Source organism: Agelaius tricolor, unplaced genomic scaffold, assembly GCF_023055355.1.
Source record: "Agelaius tricolor isolate 1412-34295 unplaced genomic scaffold, bAgeTri1.0.p SCAF_2, whole genome shotgun sequence".
Lineage (NCBI taxonomy): Eukaryota > Metazoa > Chordata > Aves > Passeriformes > Icteridae > Agelaius > Agelaius tricolor.
In genome coordinates, this window is record NW_027269262.1 from 92,225,042 (window position 1) to 92,243,635 (window position 18,594).

General features: G+C 41.4%; 1 protein-coding gene across 2 annotated transcripts in view; it reads left to right on the forward strand.

Moving 5' to 3' along the window:
* Positions 1–1,326: 1,326 nt before the first annotated feature.
* DENND3 (DENN domain containing 3) overlaps positions 1,327–18,594 on the forward strand; it is a 32,025-nt gene continuing 14,757 nt past the window's right edge. For both annotated transcript variants that reach the window (XM_071421884.1, XM_071421885.1), the window contains exons 1-9: positions 1,327–1,495; positions 7,337–7,610; positions 8,150–8,265; positions 8,778–8,914; positions 14,233–14,344; positions 15,528–15,647; positions 16,528–16,746; positions 17,055–17,176; positions 17,626–17,781. In XM_071421884.1, coding sequence (XP_071277985.1) covers positions 1,412–1,495; positions 7,337–7,610; positions 8,150–8,265; positions 8,778–8,914; positions 14,233–14,344; positions 15,528–15,647; positions 16,528–16,746; positions 17,055–17,176; positions 17,626–17,781 — 1,340 coding nt within the window. In that variant the 5' untranslated portion in view covers positions 1,327–1,411. The remainder of the gene's footprint in view (positions 1,496–7,336; positions 7,611–8,149; positions 8,266–8,777; positions 8,915–14,232; positions 14,345–15,527; positions 15,648–16,527; positions 16,747–17,054; positions 17,177–17,625; positions 17,782–18,594) is intronic.

Consider the following 18,594-nt stretch of genomic DNA (forward strand, 5'->3'; position numbering starts at 1 on the left):
TTGTGATGAAACTTTATCTCGTACCTCCAGTTTCAGAGAAACCGATCTCTGGTTTCGGGTACTTTATGCTCCGGTCCTGGAGGAATTACATTCTCTCAGTGCAGATCTGCACAGAGCCAATACATACGGAGTGACTCATGGTGTATTTAGATTAAGCCGCTCAAGAAGAAACCCCGGAGTTCCCTGTGCTCTGCCTCTGCTGCTCCAGAGGGGAAATACGCGCAGCCTGCACCGGCTCTGTGCTTACAGCCCGTGGAAACTGTGACCCGTGGTAAAGAGAAAACTCCCGTGTAGTGGCAGTGATAGGCCTGATGAAGTGACACAGTCCTGCTGAGTCACCTGCAGCAAACAGCAGGGAATGGCTGCGCTCCACAAGGAGCCAGACCGTGACATCACCCACGGCTGACAGGGTGACAGGCAGCCCTGAGGCACCTCAGCCCCTGCTGGCCAACAGCCCCACGAGGAAAGCAGCCCGTGGAGAAAAATTAACTCGACCTTGAGTCGGGAAGTGTCTTTCCCAGGGGCTGTCCCGGTGAGACAGTGAAACGAGGTTAGGAAAAAATCGTGGAATGGTTTGGGTTGGAAGAGAACTTAAAGATCATCCAGTTACAAGTCCCTGCCAAGGCCAGGGAGCAGCTTCCACTAGGGCAGGCTGCTCAGAACTCCATCCAGCCTGGTCTTGAGCACTTCCAAGGGATGGAGCAACAACTGGGGACTTGTTTGAGTTAGGTCCTCACCTTATTGCCTAAAACTAGCAAATATTATAGTCCTTGGTCATGTCAACTCAACGTGGAAATCGCGTGACTGTAAATCACAAACCCCATCACTAGTTTTTAACGGGGCCAGTGGTATCTCAGCCCCTCAGTCCCTCAGCCTTCAGCCCTGAGCCCCTCAACCCCTCAACTCTGAGCCCCTCAGCCCAGAGCCCATCATCCTCCAACACTTCATCCTTCCAACTCTCAACTCCCAGCCCCTAAGCTCCCACCTCTTATCTTCCTTCCCTCAATCCTGAGCCCTCAACACCTCAGACCGGAGCACCTCAGCTCCCGACCCCTCAGCTCCCTCCTCTTATCTTCCATCCCTCAATCCCGAGCCCTCAACACCTCAGACCGGAGCACCGCAGCTCCCGGCCCTCCGCCCCCTCAGCGCGCTCACCCCGAAGCCCCGCCCTCGCCCGGCCCACCGCACGTCCTACCATTCTGATTGGCCACAGCTCCTTAGAGTGACAGGGAAACAGCCAATCAACGTGCGCAGAGTAGCGACCGGCGGGGAGGGTTCCCGTGCGCGGCGCTGACGCTCCTCCCCACCCCGCGGGGCGGGCCCGGGCGGCGCTGAGGGCGGGAAGGCGCCGCTGTCCCGAGGGAAGGAGCCGCTGCCCTCAGGGAAGGAGCCGCCCTGTCCCGGCTGTGCCATGGAGGACGTGCTGCCCTCGGGCCTGCTGGAGATCTGTCTGCTGGTCGGGGCGCCCACAGAGCGGGTGCGGGCGCTGCTCCAGGTGAGCGGGGTTCGGGCGGGCGATGCCAGTGCGTGAGGCTGGGTTTGTCAGCGCATGGAGCTGAAATGTCCCCACAGAAAGTTGTTTTGACAGGCAAAGGTCAGCAAAACAGAGAGAATTCGGTAGCGGTGTGAGGTAGCTGCACTTTCCCAAAGGTCTGAGTTTAGATGGACAACTCACTGTAGGTTTATTTAAGCAGGGACAGCAAAACGCTTAACGATGCGTTCTTTACTGGGTGTTACTGCACGACCTGTCTCCGCTGGAGAGAAAAGCAAAAGAATAAAGGCTGGTAACTCTTATCCTCAGGAAAACACCAGATCTAAATCCCCGTGAGCTCAAATGCTCTGAGTTTGGCGTAACCTGAACCAGTTGGATACGGCAGGAGCTGGTGGGTCGGTTACTGCTTTAAATATGTGGTTTATAATTTGTTTATAATTTTCGCATGTGGCCTCACAATGACAGCCCTCTCCTCCTGGATCTGCTCTGTTCAAGTGTGCTGATGGGTTTGTTCTGTACCTACGAGCTGCCCCACTGTGGGAAGAGCAGTTGTGCCAGCACGTGGAAAAAAAGGCCAGACAGCTCCCAGGGATCTCAGTTGCTCTGCTTGAACTTGAATTTGATTGTGCTCTAATAGCATTAGATAAAGAAGTCTTTGTTGGGCTTGTTGCTTGTTCACTCGCTCAGGAGACGCTCAGGGGACGGCTTTTGCTGATGTCAGCTTCTTAAGTGATAACAGCCAAGCAGAGGTTCACACTCCAGGATCTCATCCATGTGTATTTCAGAAGGGGAAAATAGTTCCTAAATGTCAGCACCAGACTTTTGAAATATGTGTGTACATGGTGTTTTATCAGAAGCATGAGAAGTGAACCCAAAGGAAAGAGAATTTCGTATTCTTTCCAGTTTGCTTAATTCTCACTGCTTTCTGAAAAAAACCCCTGTGGAACAACAAATAAGAAATTTGCTACAGAAAGCAGAAGCCATTCTGATATTCTGATCATACTGCAGGTTCTGAATTGTTTCTTTGCTCAAGATACAAAAAGGTATCAGAAAACAAAGTAGTCCCTTCTTTTGTCAATATGAACTTCAGTTAAGTCCCTGAAAACTGTTGCATCACAGGGTTTCCAGTCACTGTCTTAGGGAAAGCTTACAGATTTACTCCACTTCCTTTTCCTTCTGCAGCACTATCTACAGGAGGAGAGGGGAATATGTTTTTATGGCTGATTTTAGTAATTGTAGAAAGAAAAGGCTTCACTGAGCGACGATGATATTCCAAATGAAAGTAGTGGATCTCTGATAATATTTACAGATTTACGGGGGTAAAAATCCTGATAGTCCTTCACATCGTGGTCTTCACAGCGTGTTGGTGCATTCTTAGCTGTATTTAAACATGGAGTGATAAAGCAAATGAAGTCAGTGGGACAATGATATAACCCACCCCCAAAGTAAGAAGAGTTTTGTATGACTGACCTGTTGTCAATGGGGACTCCAGGAAAAAAAAAAGTAGTTTTCCACTGAAGCTCCTGAAACAGAAATTTCTGGGCTGTCATCCATTGCTTGTCCTTATTGCCAAGAAAATTGTCACTCTGAGATTTCAGTTTGAAAAGATCAAAGACTGCTATTTTCAGCTAGAGATTTCTTTCTTAGCACTGGAAGTGTGTATTTTGTAAGAATGAAATGAACAGAAGTGGTGCTTCTTTTCCCTAAGTTATCTACAGCTATAAAGCTGGGTTTTGGCAAGTGTATGCAAGCTGTCTGTGACATGTCTCAGATCTTTGACAGGTTCCATCAGTGGGTTCTGTATCTGCCCAACACAGTCAGTGGTACAGAGCTGTCTCGTGCTCTCTGGCCCTGCTGATGCAGACAATTGCTCACCAAAACAATTTTTTTCTGCTTCTGTAATGCCTCCCTGGCTGTCAAGGTGCCTGAAAGAAATGAGGTGTGATCAGATTGAGCATCAGTCAGCAGTGTGTGCTTGTTGCAGTGAAAAGCAACTGGAAAGCTCTAGAAGTGAAACCATGGGAACCCTGGCAATCACCAAAGCCAGGTGCAAGGTGCTGCCCCTAAGTCAAGGCAGTCCTTGCTATTGGTACAGACTGGGTGATGCAGGGAGCCCTGCCAAGGAGGACTTGGGAGTGCTGGTGGATGAGAGGCTGGATATGCCCTGGCCATGTGCATTTGCAGCCCAGAAAGCCAAACATGTCCTGGGCTGCATCCAAAGAAGAGTGGGCAGCAGGTGAGGGAGGAGATTCAACCCCTCTGCTCTAACTGGAGTGCTAATCCAGCTCTGGGGTCCTTAGCATAGGAAAGACATGGAGCTCTTGGGATTGGGTCCAGAGGGCCAGAAGGATTATTAGAGGAGCACTTCTCATATGAGGAAAGGCTGAGAGAGTTGAGGCTGTTTGGCCTGCAGAGGAAAAGGCTCTGGGGTCACCTTATTGTGGATTTTCAGTACCTGAAGGGTCTCCAAGAGAGCTGGAGAGGGACTTCTGACAAGGGCATGGAGTGATAGAATGGGAGGAACAGCTTCAACTGACAGAGGGCAGGGTTAGATTAGACATTAGGGAGAATTTTACTGTGAGGGTAGTGAGGGACTGGCACAGGTTACTCAGGGAAGCTGTGGATTCACCATCCCTGGAAGTGTTCAAGGTCAAATTGGGTGGGGCTTTGGGTGGCTCTGTTTAGTGGAAGATGCCCCAGCCCATGGCAGGAGGATTCAAATGAGATGATAATTTAAGGTCCCTCCCAACCCAATCTGTTGTGTGATTGTCTGATAAGTAACTGTGTAATGGCCTGCATCATCAGGACTGTGGTTCACAGGCAAGGAGAAGGGATTATTGCTATTATTGTTATTACTCAAAACCCTTGAGTTCACATTTGGAATATTGTCCCACATTTGGGTACCTTTATATTGGAGAGCTGCTGGCAAACCAGAGTGAGACCAGAAGAAGCTGCACTGAGGGCTGGGGCATAAGGGAGGGAGAATCTCCTTCCCAATGGACTTCTGAAGCTTGACTGGATGAAACCCAATGCAACCAGACCTAATGTCAGCTTTATCATTAGTTTGAGCAGAGTGTTGCAGAAGAATGTGCAGGGATCATCCTACAATTGTTGGGACCTTAAAGATCACCCAGTTCTGATGCCCCTGCCATGGGGCAGGAACACCTTCCACTAAACCAGCTTGCTCAGAGCTCCATCCAGCCTGACTTTGGACACTTCCAGAGATGGAGCATCCACAGCTTCTCTGGGCAACCTGTTCCAGTGCCTCACCACCTTCACAATAAAGAATTTCTTCCTAATATCTAATCTAAACATGCCCTCTGTTGGTTTAAAAACATTCCCTTTTGTCCTATTGCTACAACCTAATTGTCCTGCCCAATCTAATTTTTCTGAGGCTTCATACTTTCTTTGCCTAATTATTTGGTAAAGAAACCAGTTCTTTCATGACAATCAAAGTGAAATTAACTTCTTCAACGAGGGAAGAGGAGAATGAGGTCACGGAAACACCAGATAGCTGAAGTCATGCTCTGATTTGTGGTTTCAACACACTGCTGTCTGTGTCTAAATAGTGCAGTCATTGTAAAAGTCTGTCTTGTATCAGTGTCCTTTACAGCAGTGCTGTTACAGGAACACCCTCAAATGGGGATGGAGTAAAATCCCCCACTGCTGTTGGTAAGAATCTATGTATGATGCAAGGAGATTTGGTAGCAAGAAGCTACAAAAGGGAAGTATTTCAAAGTGAAGAAGTAACACTAGCAGCAGAAAAGATAAAATGTTCAAAGAATAGCAGAAATAAGTGAATATTGTTCTGTTGCTGCCTATTCACTATCCCTGAACTCAAGGAGTAAAAATGTGACTTTGGCCAAGACATTAATATGAGCTGACTCAAATGCTGCAGACTGAGTCAGTGGGTCAGTGACAGTGCTGACAGAGCTGTTCTGTGGGGGAAAATGGTGTTTCATGTCTCTGTAGTAGTTCAAGACATCAAGGATCTGCCATTTCAGGAGCTGTTAGGCTGTTAGGCCATTAAACTGCTGGCTGCCATCCAGCACTTTGGAGCACAGAGATGCCTCAGTGTAAGTCAGGGATTGCCCTGTCAAAGCAACTCTCTGTGAAAACCTCAGCAGGGCAAATCTGCCAAGTTGAAAATGCTGCTGCTGGAGTACTGTCTGTGTTTTTCTTGCACAACTGCCTCAGGGCTGAGCCTTAATTCTTAATTTCCTCCTGAAATGTTTAGCTGCATTAGTTTGAGGGTGATCATGGTGAATTTATCCGTGTTCCCAGTTTCTTCACTGCCTTTGTCAGCTGCCAACTAAGGAAATGACACTTGAAGTGTCACACTAGCATGAGAGGATGTGGCACTCAGTACCCCAATTCATGATGTGCTTTTTAAAGTCACTCCTATCTTTTCACTATCCTACTGGACACTTACCTGAACTTTTCTTTTTCACACCAGTTTACTTTTAGTTCAGGCTCTTTGTTCATTAAAAGTGTGTTTTTCACTTCTTCCTTTTAGTGAAGTAGTTTCTTTAGAATATCCTATTATAATTACAGTTTAGTTTATGGAATTTAAGAGACCATAACTAACATGTGATGAAGCATTCCTTCACATTTTTCCTATGATGCTCAGATGTGGAAAAGAAAACTATTAGTGGACATACACACTGGGATGTAAGAGCTGAGACTTCTGTCTCAAAACCTGGACAGTGGAACATTGGCAACAGAGCTTTCTATGTTGTAGCTATTTTTTTTTTTGAAATGGGGAAATGATGGGTGAGGCCAGCCCTGGTTCTCAAGGAGCATCTTGCATCATATCTGGTGATAAAAACAGCATGTATGCTTCACCTCCTCTGACTTTGAAGATGTTTACAAAAAGTTAAAAACAAAACAACATTTTACCACAGTGGGGCTCGCCTTTCCTGTTTCCAAATATCCATTGGTTAAACAAAGCTTTTGCTTGTATTTTTAAGCTTGCAGGAAGAATTAAAATTGCAATGAAGTAATTGGAAATGCAGCTACTTGGCTCAACTGTATGGTCAAGAATACAAAAAGTGCTCCCCAGTATGAGGAAATCTCTCTGATCACTTCCTGCACAGCTTTTCATTGCAGGGCAGTGAGGGCTTTCAGGCCAGTCACACTTTGCAAAGCTGCCTATGCAAAATGTTGTAGTTTCATATGTGCTCTTGGGGTGCCTGTTCCACTGAGTGATCAGTATATGGAGGGATTCTCATGGCTTCAGAGTCTCAAAGTTGTATTTATTGCAACAATGATTGTAGTTTTTAATTGTGCTTTGTTAATTGCCTTATAAAATTAAGCCTTGTCTTGTGAAAGTCTGTGTTTGTGTTGTTTAGAGTTTGTTGGGGGTTTTTTTGGGGAGTGTATTTGCTTTTGGTTTTGGTGCATGTTATTTGTTCTGAGTTGAAAGGAAGCTTTTCCTGAAGTCGAACAAAGACTTATCTAAGAGGCTCAGCTGTTTCTGTTTCTTTTCATTTATTTACTGCCTGGTTTTTTTTTCTGTTGCCAGTGTTTATTTTAAATATAGTTTGATTATATCTTAACACTGAAAAGGAGGAAATATGGTATTTGATATCTGTTAGTTTCTTTTGCCAAAGGCGTAATACTGATATGGGACATTTTGAATGATGAAGGATTTCTTGCATTAACATGCATAAAACAACAACTTAAAAGCAAAAATCAATTATTTAGGGAGCAGAAAAATATATTTGAAACCCACAATTTTAAGGGTAAAAGAAAACCAAGATTAAAAATTATGAAAAAAAACCCCCACCTATCAGGATGAGTGTCATCTTAGAGTTTGTTTTGTTTGTTATTTTTTTTCTATAGGGCACTCAAAGAAAACTCAGAAATCCTCCTCCCCTTGATCCAGAAGTTCTTTCAGTATTTGTGCCTCCATTTATCAGCAGAGATGATGTTCAGATGATTCATGCTGGCAATAACTTGAATAAAAGCAAACGCCGCTCCTTCCGAAAGAAAAAAGACAGACCCAAGGTTGAAAATGTCAAGAGCCTCAACGGGGAGCAGAAAGCACCTGACACAGAAGATGTGACAGTTCCAAAGGACATTGATCTCATTGCTTTACCACAGCTCTGCTTCCCAGGTACATGAGGGCTCACACTTCTTGTGGAGAATTGTTTTAATGTAAATATTTCTTGACCCATAGTTCAGCCCTTATTTTTCAGCCCTTGTTGGTAAATCTTGGTTTGAGTGAAGTGCAAACATGCACACACTTGAAAAATTATTTTTCACCCCAAAATGGCTGAGTACTTTCTCACTTTTCATTTTGATATGCCTGAAGTAGTGAATATTTCCTCCAGGTTTAATTGGAGAAATTTTAATATGTGTGTCATTATTGCAGACCTTTTTAATATCTTGGGGAAAAAAGTGATTTAAACCCATTTCTTGTATTTTGCCTCTGAAAATGCAGAATAATTTCATTTTTGCTTCTTCAGTAATGTGCAGCTTACAACCTCTGTAACAACCCTTAGTTCAAATGGACTGTATATTACATTTTAATCCCTTAAAATGAAACACTTCTCTTGAAATGAAGTGGCAATGTGCAGTATTTGTCATGAATTGTCTTTCACATTACTGTAGTTAAATATATAATTAAAAATATGGTTGCTGCCTTCATTTCAGGAGGACTTTATGTAACTTCTGAGTTAAAAGAGGACCACATCCATTTCCTGGTCTTCACTGATGTCTGTGGTAACAGAACATATGGAGTTGTTGCACAGTACTACCAGTCTATGCAAGTATGTGATTTAACTCATTCTTCTATTAAAACTTATTAAAAGATATAAAAGCAAAACACTTTGAAAATAATGTGAAGTTTAATTTATCAAATTAGTTAACAGGTGTGTTTTTATGTTAGGGGGAGCACAGGACAAATCATACTTTTATGGTGCCATTTTAAATGAAATACTTTGGAACAAATTTCATTAGGAAGAACAGCTATGGATTTCATTTAGGAGATTTGGATATTGAGGAGCAGACTTTGTCCCCTGGATGTTTTTTTGGTAAAGATTGTTCTTTCCAAGCAATGAAAGATGTTCTTTCTAAATACATTTTGTGCTGAAATTCTTTTTAATACATGTTTTTTAAGTCTTGTAGGCTGACATTTTTCTGAAGACCGAAAGGGAGATAGACATCAAAATCCCTTTGAAATGTAGAGGGAATAGGATATCACATCTCTAAGGTTCTCAAGAAAACATCAGCCATAAATTCATGATTAACATAAAGTCATTAATGTGCAGTTTTCTTGCAGGATGGCTCCTCCTCCAATGGGCAGGGCCCTTGGGAATCTGCACAGACTGGGAAGGTGCCTGCCTGCTTTGTACCCTGTGCTGTTTGTGTTATATCCAGATACCCATATTTTAGTGCCCTCAAGGATTGCCTCTCTTGGTAAGATTTGCTCCCCTGTGTGTTTCTGCTGGAAATGACTGCAGTTTTTTAATACCTGAATTTGCTTGATGTGGCCAGGAGAGCTGTGTGATGCAGTGGTTGGTTTTATGTCAAGGTTTTGTGGGAGAGGAAAAGAAGAAATGCTCTGTCAATGTTGCCCAGACAGTAAGTGCAAATTCTGAATACTAAGGGTATTATGATGTTATCTTCATTTTCTTTGGGGATTTTTTGCTAATGTGTAGGGAATGGATATTTTACAGATATTATTGGCTTTTTTTGGAGTGGTTTTTTCCACTCTTATGAAAATTGCTTTCAAAGCACAAAAACCTTTTTGTAATGCACCAAATAAATGTCATAAGAACGTGAATATATGTATTAATAAGCAGTTAATGACACATTAGGGAAATAATCTAAGTCACTTGAGGAAGTAGAGTGGTTACTTGGATGTTGTAGAAGTAGGAGAGAAATTCTTAGGATACACTGGTTAGAAACAGTCAAATACTCTGCAGTGTAGATTATGTAAAAGGTAAGTGAATATGGATCTATCTTGTTATAAAGTAATTTCTCTTATTTTGAGGTTACTTTATTGTTAAATTGTTAAGATCTATTTGCATCTATTTTGGATTAAAACCTTCTCAGATCAGGGAATCTGCCTGGCTACATTGGCCATTACAGTGTGTCTTCACTTGCAGACCTGTTGTCCAAAGGTCACTAAATTTTCTTCACTAAATTGCAGTCAAGCTTTCTAGAGTCAGATCTGAATTCAGTTGCAGGTATTTGCTTCTTGTAGATAAGTTGAAAGATGTTGGGGTTCTAGGCTGGAGCTTGAGTGTTCCCCTGTGCTCTGATGATGCTCATATCCCGAGCAGATGAGCAGGGGAGCACTCCCTGGGTGCCAGCTGAGCCAACTGAGGTGCATCCCCAGCCCCTGACCTGGCTCCAGCCCAAATGAGGGCTGAGCACTCATTTCCCAGCCCATGCACCTCTTTATCCCTGTGCTGTGCATTTGGATCTTCTTGGAGCACTGTCTGGCTTTCCCTGGGCTGCATGAAGAGAGCCCTGGAGGAGCAAAGCAGTGCCTTCCTCCTGGGCATCTTAGACATTAGCTCAAAAAGGCTGTGAGATCAGCAATGAGTCACTCTGGCAGCCCTTTTAAGGACATGTACCTCTGTCTGCTCTGTCATTTTTAAAGCATTAGTGAAGGGGTTTAATGTGGAAAAGGCACTTCAACATAATGGAAACAGGGTGTGCACGGGTCAGTGTGAAATCAAAAGAAATGTTCAGTGAAATAAAAGGAAATGTTTGTTTTCCTTTCTCCTTTCCTGCCCAGATCACTCCCCCCTCCCTTTATATTTAAGTGGATAACAATTTAAGTGGATTACATCAGCCTTTGGTATTGCAGGAACTGATTCAGTGCTGCCTTTTAGAAGTCTCAAATCTCAAGTTGCTGCTAATCTGCATATGGAACTCTTCCAGCTGTGACTACAGCTGTGGCCACTGTTTCCATCCAGCTTTTATAGTGGATTCCTGCTGCTTTTCTACTGTCAGCTCAGCCTGTGAGAGGGCTCACCTCACACCAGCTTTGCACTGTGTGGGAAATGGATTCAGTTTGACAGTTACATTGCTCATCAGTGGTTTATGAAGAATATTCATAAATGAGTAATTTCTTCTCTGAAGTGAGACATCTCTGAGCTGGGAGAAGCATTCAATTAGCAAATGGATTTTAAAAGAGCCCACTGAGGGAGAAGTGGGAAAATCTTCAGGACAGCCATGGAAAATTCCAGATGTTGTAAAAGTGTTTCTAGTCCTTGTATCTGTTTAGAGGAGACAGTAATCAGGTAGAATTAACCCCTAGATCTGATCCTGCCTCTGGGTGGGTATTTTAAACTTAATAACTACTTAAACATTATAATTAAACACCTCTGCCTTGATCATATATAGTAGAGTTTGGCACCTATTTAAAGCATTAATGTCCACAGATTTCTCTTTTGAATCTGTACTGGTTTCTGAGAGGAGTTCAGTTGATCAGTACTGTACAATCTGAGCTTCAAGTGATTTGTAAATATGTGAATAATTATAGGGAAGTTCAACAGGACAGTAACCTTCCACGTTAGTCTTGTGTGTTGTCTTGGTCTTTTAACTGGGGAATTTTTCACACAGCTGCACAGCTCTTCCCCTTTTTGCTGTTGCATCTGTGAGATGGGAGTGTGTGTAACTGGAGGGGGGGTGAATGCCTGTGAGAGAGCTGAATTTGGTGTTGGCATTTCCCATGGTGCTGGAAACTCAACTCATTAGGTTTCCATTAAATTTTATTCTGTTTTTTTTTTTATTTCCTTTTTCTTGATAGTATGTAATGGCTTATTTCAGAATGTCTATTTCAGAATGTCTGCCCTTCTGATTTTGGTGCTTTGGGTTTTTTTTTTTTTAGAAAAAGTGTTTCACTGTGCCAGAGTACACTAGGGTGGAGGGGGGGAAGGGGTGGAGAGGTACAGGTTTATCTTATTTTGCTTGTACTACTGAAATGTTTCCATGTGGCATGAAGCAGCTGCTGTTGTGTGTGGCTGTTCTGAATGCAATATAAACAATTGCAGCCAAGACCTCTATGAGATATTTTGAGTGTAGTGCCCTGTACAGCTGCAGATATTCTTGACTTTTTGGGACATTACAAAGCACTGACATTGTGTTTCTGTAAACCAGAAAGGGAGTTACTGTGTGTCATCAGGTGACCAATGGGTTAATATCTAATTAAGTGTTTTTGTTGCTTGAATGCTACTCAGGTAGCAGTGCCTCTTATACTTTACAGATAATAACACCTTCAACAGCATACTTGTATCCTTGGTATGCTGCAGAGCTGTTCTGCTTCAACTGATTCATCATTCTCCAGGCAGGAGTTCTGAAAGCTCTTGCTGGTGGACCTCAAACCACCTATTTCTAGTGTGTAGCCCTTTCATTGTGATACCTAGTGCAAGAATGCTGTTGCTCCTGAAGATGTGATGTTCAAGTAGCATCTAAAGGGGTTCTGCTTCCATCCAGGATGATTTTTTGCAGCAAAAGGTTTCTTTTTCCTCCAGAATTCTGTGCATAGATTATTTTCTTCAGTACCTAAGTGCACAGAATTGCTTATAGGTGAGGTGGTATTTGCTTTCAGTCAGAACAATCATCAAAAGTATTTTTTAATGTAAATATTCTTAGATAAAATTCAGGTTCCTAAACCTTTTCAAGTGGCAGAGTAGAAATCACGACTGAAAACTGAACCAAGCTGAGATGCACAGGCAACATCAAACTATAAATTCAGGTAGGTGCTTTGAACTGCAAGGGAATCTGCAAGCTGTCATCATAGTAATGAAGGTCTGGGTATTCTGTGACATTAATTTTATAACTAATTTCCATAATTCTAGCACTCAGTGCTTCCAAATCCAGAACATTTTGTGTGGGGTGTGTCTGCCTTTCTCCAGAGCAAACAGATGTGCACCTAAATGGTTTCACAGCATGGTGGCTGTTGGATTATTCTACATTTTTTTGAAAAGGTTCAGTTTAACTTCAGAGGTTTTGGCACTTTGCACATGTAGTATTACTTCAATCTGTTACACTGCATGAAAAGTGAAATATTCCTGGCAGTAATCTCCTGGATGAACTCCTGTCTTGGATGGATGAATAGGCTCCATTCAAACAGTAAATCTTCCAACCTGTGTATTCGTCCTTTCAGCTGCCTTGAGAAAAGGTGGGAGTGTGCAAATAGCTGCCAGCACTGAGGCAGTACAAAGGGCCTATTCTGAGCTGCTCTTGCTTTCTGAAACACCTGTCTGTGGACAGTTAATAGCAGTAATGAAAGGCTCATAAACTCCTTAGCTCTCCACTTGAGTGTTTCAGAGATTACTTCATTTATTTCTGCAGACGTTTGCAGTGCAGAGCTGTCAGCTGCTGTTAGGCTGCATTGATGGGGCACCATGTCCTGAACAGGGAGCTCTGTCCTCTCTGTACATCTGCTGCTTTCTCTGTGTTGTGTCTCTTGTCACATTTACTGTCTTGATAAGAGCTTTTTGTCCCAAAGGAAAGGAAAAAAAAGGCAGGTTTGCTTACTTTGTTTGGCCAAATCTTTGGTATCACTAATTGTGACAGAGTATTTATTTAAATGATTGGTTCAACTGTCTGGTTTTCCTTGATAATTCTTAAATTTCCCTTTCTCTGCACCCCTGAAGAGCCAATGGACTTTTTAGGAATATTTATGTAACAGCTCAGGGCTTTCTTCAAATAGGAAAATAGTGAATTTAAATATTTCATTTGAAAGACCAGTAATATATGACAGAATGTATTTATTTTTTTCTGAAATCTAAATGCTGTACACAAAAAGGGGGCTTGGATCCTTATTTATCTCTTAACCTATTCAGTTGCTTCCTTCCTGAAGAGCAATTGTTCTTCTGCAGGAAACCAGTAAAGCTGCAAACTGAAGTAAAAACCTCCAGGGAGAAGATAACTGTATTCAGTTCCTGGTTTCTCTATATATAGATTTGCAGGCCTAGATTTCTGATTTTCTAAATATTTGGGGTTTTTCCTATAAACGTGCAAGCGAATCTTCTATTGAACAAAACACCCTTTGTGACCACAAATACCTAACCTGGTAATTGTTACATTTCAGAAATGCTGTGGGACTTAGTAGTTTTCAGTCTTGATTGTGTGTATGATTAAATGTAAGAGAATTTATTTAGTGTAATATATAAACCATGTGAGCTTTGTTAGGATAATGCAGTTTAAAAACAGAAACATTTAGCAGGTTTGCACAAATGTTCTTATTCTTTGTGTGGGCAGGAATGACAGCAAAGAGCAGTGTCCATACAGGCCTAAGCCTTATGCTAAATATGGCTCTTGCTTCACATTCCTCTGCAGTCAAGCTCAGATCTACAACCTCTCTTTTCCTCTGGTGCTGTTTTCCATCTCTGAGCTGGTGTCTGATGCTGGGGATGGAGGAGCACCAGGTGTTGCAGCTGTGGGTGTTGGTTCCTCAAGCAGTCTCTGGAAGACACTTGCTGTAGCTACACCTCACACATGGTTTCCTTTGGCCATCAAACCACTGTGCTGTGTCCCCTGATGGATATAATGCAGCAGTACTTTATGCATGGGAGTACAAAAATCTCTGCTTCTGACACGGAAGCATCATTAAAATTTAATGAAGCTGCTGAAGTATCTAATAAATTAGAAATTAATTAGCTGAAATAATAGCTTCATTACTCCTAATAATTTTTTTTTAGATTATCAGCAGAAAGAGTTTTTTGTGTTTGCATGTTACTATTGATAAGTAATTTCCTATCATTTAATTACAGCTTACTAGTGCAGCTACGACCTTTGAGGGATTTAGATGTCGAGGAGCACATAAAAGAATTTGCAGCAAAGCTGTTTTTAATCCCCAGCCCCCCACCAGGATCACTCCACTTGGTAATTATTCCTCCTAAATTTCATCATGATTTTAACATTATGTCTTCTAACATACTAATATGCTGTTTTCAATAAACTGGGTGACATTTGTGAGTGTCAGGTCAGAGATTACTTGGTGATGTGAAACTGATGTCAATACCTGTGCTTTAAAAACCAGGCTATGCATTATTAGTAGAGAAAATAACAGTGTGACCAAGGTTCAGGCTGGAGTGCTGGCATACCAGCCATGTTCTTTAGTTTTCAACACTCCTCTAGGAAGGTTTTGGCTCATGCCAACTATTGGTGGTGTGAGATGATGCCTGGGCAGGTCTGGGAGCAGCAGAACAGTGTGCAGTGGATGAAATGTTGAGTTGGCTGCTGCCTGGATAAGAGCAAGCTGAGAGGGGAAACTCACATCAACATTTGTATTCAGTGCTGTGTATTTGTTCCTTTCTGACCCTTCCCAAGTCCAGCCAGATGTCAGCTGGGTCAGAGATTTCAGCACACACTCTGTTATCTACTGCAGTGGCTTCTAGGGAAGCAGAACTTCAGCCAAGGGCTCTTCCTTAGCTGCTTTCCTTGACCCTGGGATGAGGGGTTAGGAGGGGAGGAAAAATAGCATAGCTGGAAAATATCTGAGTGATTGGCTAAACCAGCTGTGAGTGCTGAAATGTGCAGCACGTGCAGGACCCGACCCCCAGAGATTTGAGCTGAAGTATCTGAAACTCTGAGAGACCTCATTCCTTTTGGCTTGTTTCATTTTCTTAGCATGACAACTTATGCTCACTTATTTTGTTCATATTTTTTGCTGCTTCCTGTATGAATTTTATCAACAGTTTTGGTTTCCCAGTTGTATCTACAAATATAAAATCAATTATTTTGTTACACTTATAATAAAGCAAGTTTAATTCTGTTAAAAGACATTTAAAAAAAAATGTACTGGCCAATCACTCTGTGAGAATGAGAGGAGAAGACAAGTACATATTAATCTTTCAAACTACTCATTATGTCTTTTAATATTTCCCTCTCTTTTTATTTTACTTTTCTGCAGTATGCAAATACCTGTCTTTTTGCTCTCAATTAGAGTTCATATTTTGTAGTTGGAATTAAAATCCTGAATTAAATGTGCTATGGGAACATTTTCATTAAGGACTAAACAGAAACCATCTCTTATTTCTGTTTCTATGTTACCTTTATAATACAGGTATTTCACATGAAACCACTTCAAATAATAATTCCTTCACGAGAGGACCCAGACAGTCCAATTATTGACTTGGATCTCCATCTTCCATTGCTGTGTTTCAAGCCAGAGCAGGTGCTGCAGGTAAAATTAATTCATACTTTTAAATGTTTTAGAGATTGACAGTATTGGTAATTTGTAGTTTAGGGAAAAAAATCAAGATGTTTATTTACTCAAAAAACTTTATTAAACCCAGGAATTCAGAATAGTCTTAGTTCTGAATATTAGAGCTATGGTAAAATAAACTATACTTCTTCTTAAGATATTTTGTTATTGATGGACCTGATTAGATTAAAGGATATTACATTTCTTTGCCTGTGGTCTAGAGATAGGTGCTAAATTTCTTATGAATATATTTTAAAATGTAACTACCCAAGCCAATTGACAGATTTTGTTTTGAATTTTCACTACATGCATTTCTACAAGATTTATAATAATTTTTTTCATGTTTAAAAAAGCGGCCTGTGGAAAGGATTGATGACAATTGGCACTCTCATACAAATAAGGTGTAAATGGTGTGGAAATACAAAATACAAAAAGCTATTTGCAAAGAATTTTTTTCAGTGCTTCACAGAATCTTACAATAATATTAGCTGGAGTGTCCTTTGTAGGTTTCCTGATCCAATTCCCTGCTCAAAGGCCACCTGTGAAGTTAAGTTAAGGTCATCAGTTTTATCTAAGCCACTTTCTCTAAGAAACCTCCTCAGTCATGAGAGTTGGCAGTTCTGCCTTATTTTTGGGGGGGTTTTGCCCAAACATGCATGATATGAATAAAAGTATCTCAAATCCTAAATGGTGCTGCTGATGGATCTTGAAATGGACATAATTTCATTTTATAACTGTAAGTTAGCTACTAAGAATGAGAATTTTGACATTGACTCTCACAAACAGATGAAATATTTGCATTTCTAATGTGTTCTAGATAACTCTTTGCAAACATTTAACATTCTGGCTTTGTTTCCAGATCATGACCTGTATTTTGACTGAGCAGAGAATCGTTTTCTTCTCTTCTGACTGGGCTCTGCTGACACTCATTGCTGAATGCTTTATGCTCTACCTTCACCCCCTTCAGTGGCAGCACACTTTTGTGCCCATCCTGTCCAGGCAAATGCTGGATTTTGTGATGGCTCCAACGTCTTTCCTCATGGGATGTCATATTGACCATTTTGATGAAGTGAGCACGGTATGTTTCACACCATTACCACTCCTGATTTTTACTTGCAGTGCATTTGTCCCCTTCCATATTAGGGAATATTAGATTACTAGGAGTTTTATGTACTGGGATTAGCATCTGTTAAGGCAATTGCATTTATTTTTCTTGAATGTAGTTGTTTATTTATCCATACAATTTTCTACTTGTGGAAAAAATTTCAGTCCTTTTCTGACTTATTTCCTTGATTGAATTAATTGCCTGAGAAGGATGTAAATAAGAAGTAAATATTTTTGCAATAAATGTACAGTCATTCTATTTTTTTTTTGTTTTGTTAAAAGGAAGGTGAAGATTTAATTCTAATTAATATAGATAATGGAGATATTTCACATTCAAAAATGGTTGAAGAGGAGCTTGAGATTCCAGATGTTCCAGCACAAGCAGCAGAAACTTTCATAAAAAGGTGACAAAATCTTGAAGATGTGTCTGTCTTAGTGCATTAACCATGCTTGATGCTCCAAGTTTTTTTATTTTGTATTCTTTATTATTATAATATTATTTCATTCATATAAACCCTACTGTATTTTATAAAAGGGAAAATTGAAAATTTAAGTAATTAGCATAGAAGTGGCTTTAAGCAGTCATAATCACCAAATTATTTTGCAACAACTGGAATGCTTGTTTCTTTTTATTATTGATACAGATTATACTCTGAACTTTACAAAGATGACTGAGTGCACTGTGATTTAATTGAGTGAGGCTCCCCAATCTTGTTAGCCTGTCAGCACTTGTAAATCAATCTTGCACTTCTCTAGCTGTAAGATGCATGGCCTAAATTACTTTTTTTTTTTTAAAGGTATGAAAAAATTGTTGGTGTTAGGATGTAAGTTAATAGTTTTCTTCTGTGTGTAGAGTGGAGGGTCTGCAGCTGCACTTTGATCTGGAGCTCTGCCATCTCCGAGCCAGCACAGACCTTGCTGAGCTCCAAACCCGCAGGAGGGTTTGGCAGCAGAAACTGAACATGGATGTGCAGCAAACCATGTTGCAGTTAATTGTTAATATCTTCAGGTAAGTGGGTGTAATATTTTCTATTGTGAGAGCATGTGGTACTGGTTAAGGCACACCAGTGAAAATATTCTCATTTGGTCTTATACTTTATAGATATTTTGTAGAGCTTAGGTTTTGTTAGGGAATATGAGAAGGCAGTCCTGTAGCCTGATGGAATAAAAGTCATTGATGTTTTGATGTATATATACATTGCTCAAATATCTTAGATAAAGCTCTTATGATTTTAAGCTTGTCTTTTGTAGGAAGATTTCAGGAAGAGAAGTGCGGTCCTTGGAGAAGCTTAGGGCCCAGCAGGGATATCAGGGATATCAGTAAGTTTTGGTCCCTCTTGTTAGAGGCACATGAATGCAAACCAGGACAGGGTAGAAGAGCTGAAAGCAGGAACAAGAGTTCAGAACACCTGGGTGTGTTTGGGCTGAGAATGGATGAGATACCTGAAGAATGCAACTCCTGAGAATGAAGGAGGAGCTGTTTAAGCTCAAGGGCAAAGTTTTGGCACAAGAAGGGACAATTGGCCAGGAGCTGGACTCAATGGTCCTTGTAGGTCCCTTCCTGCTCAGGGTATTCCATAATTCTATGGTAAGAAATGTGGGGTAATAGCTGTGTTTGGGACTGGCATTTTAACAATGATGTGGCCTCTTGCTGGATGTGGTTCTTCCCTTTGGATCAGCAGCTGAATTGCTCATGGGAATTCTCCTTGACACTTTCAGTCAGAAGGAGCTGGGTTAGAGTCCAAATACCAGGTGTCTGTTATTGGATCAGCTTAAGGAGAGTTCCTGCAGGTGTCTGGATCCTCCAAGAAGGACAGTAGCT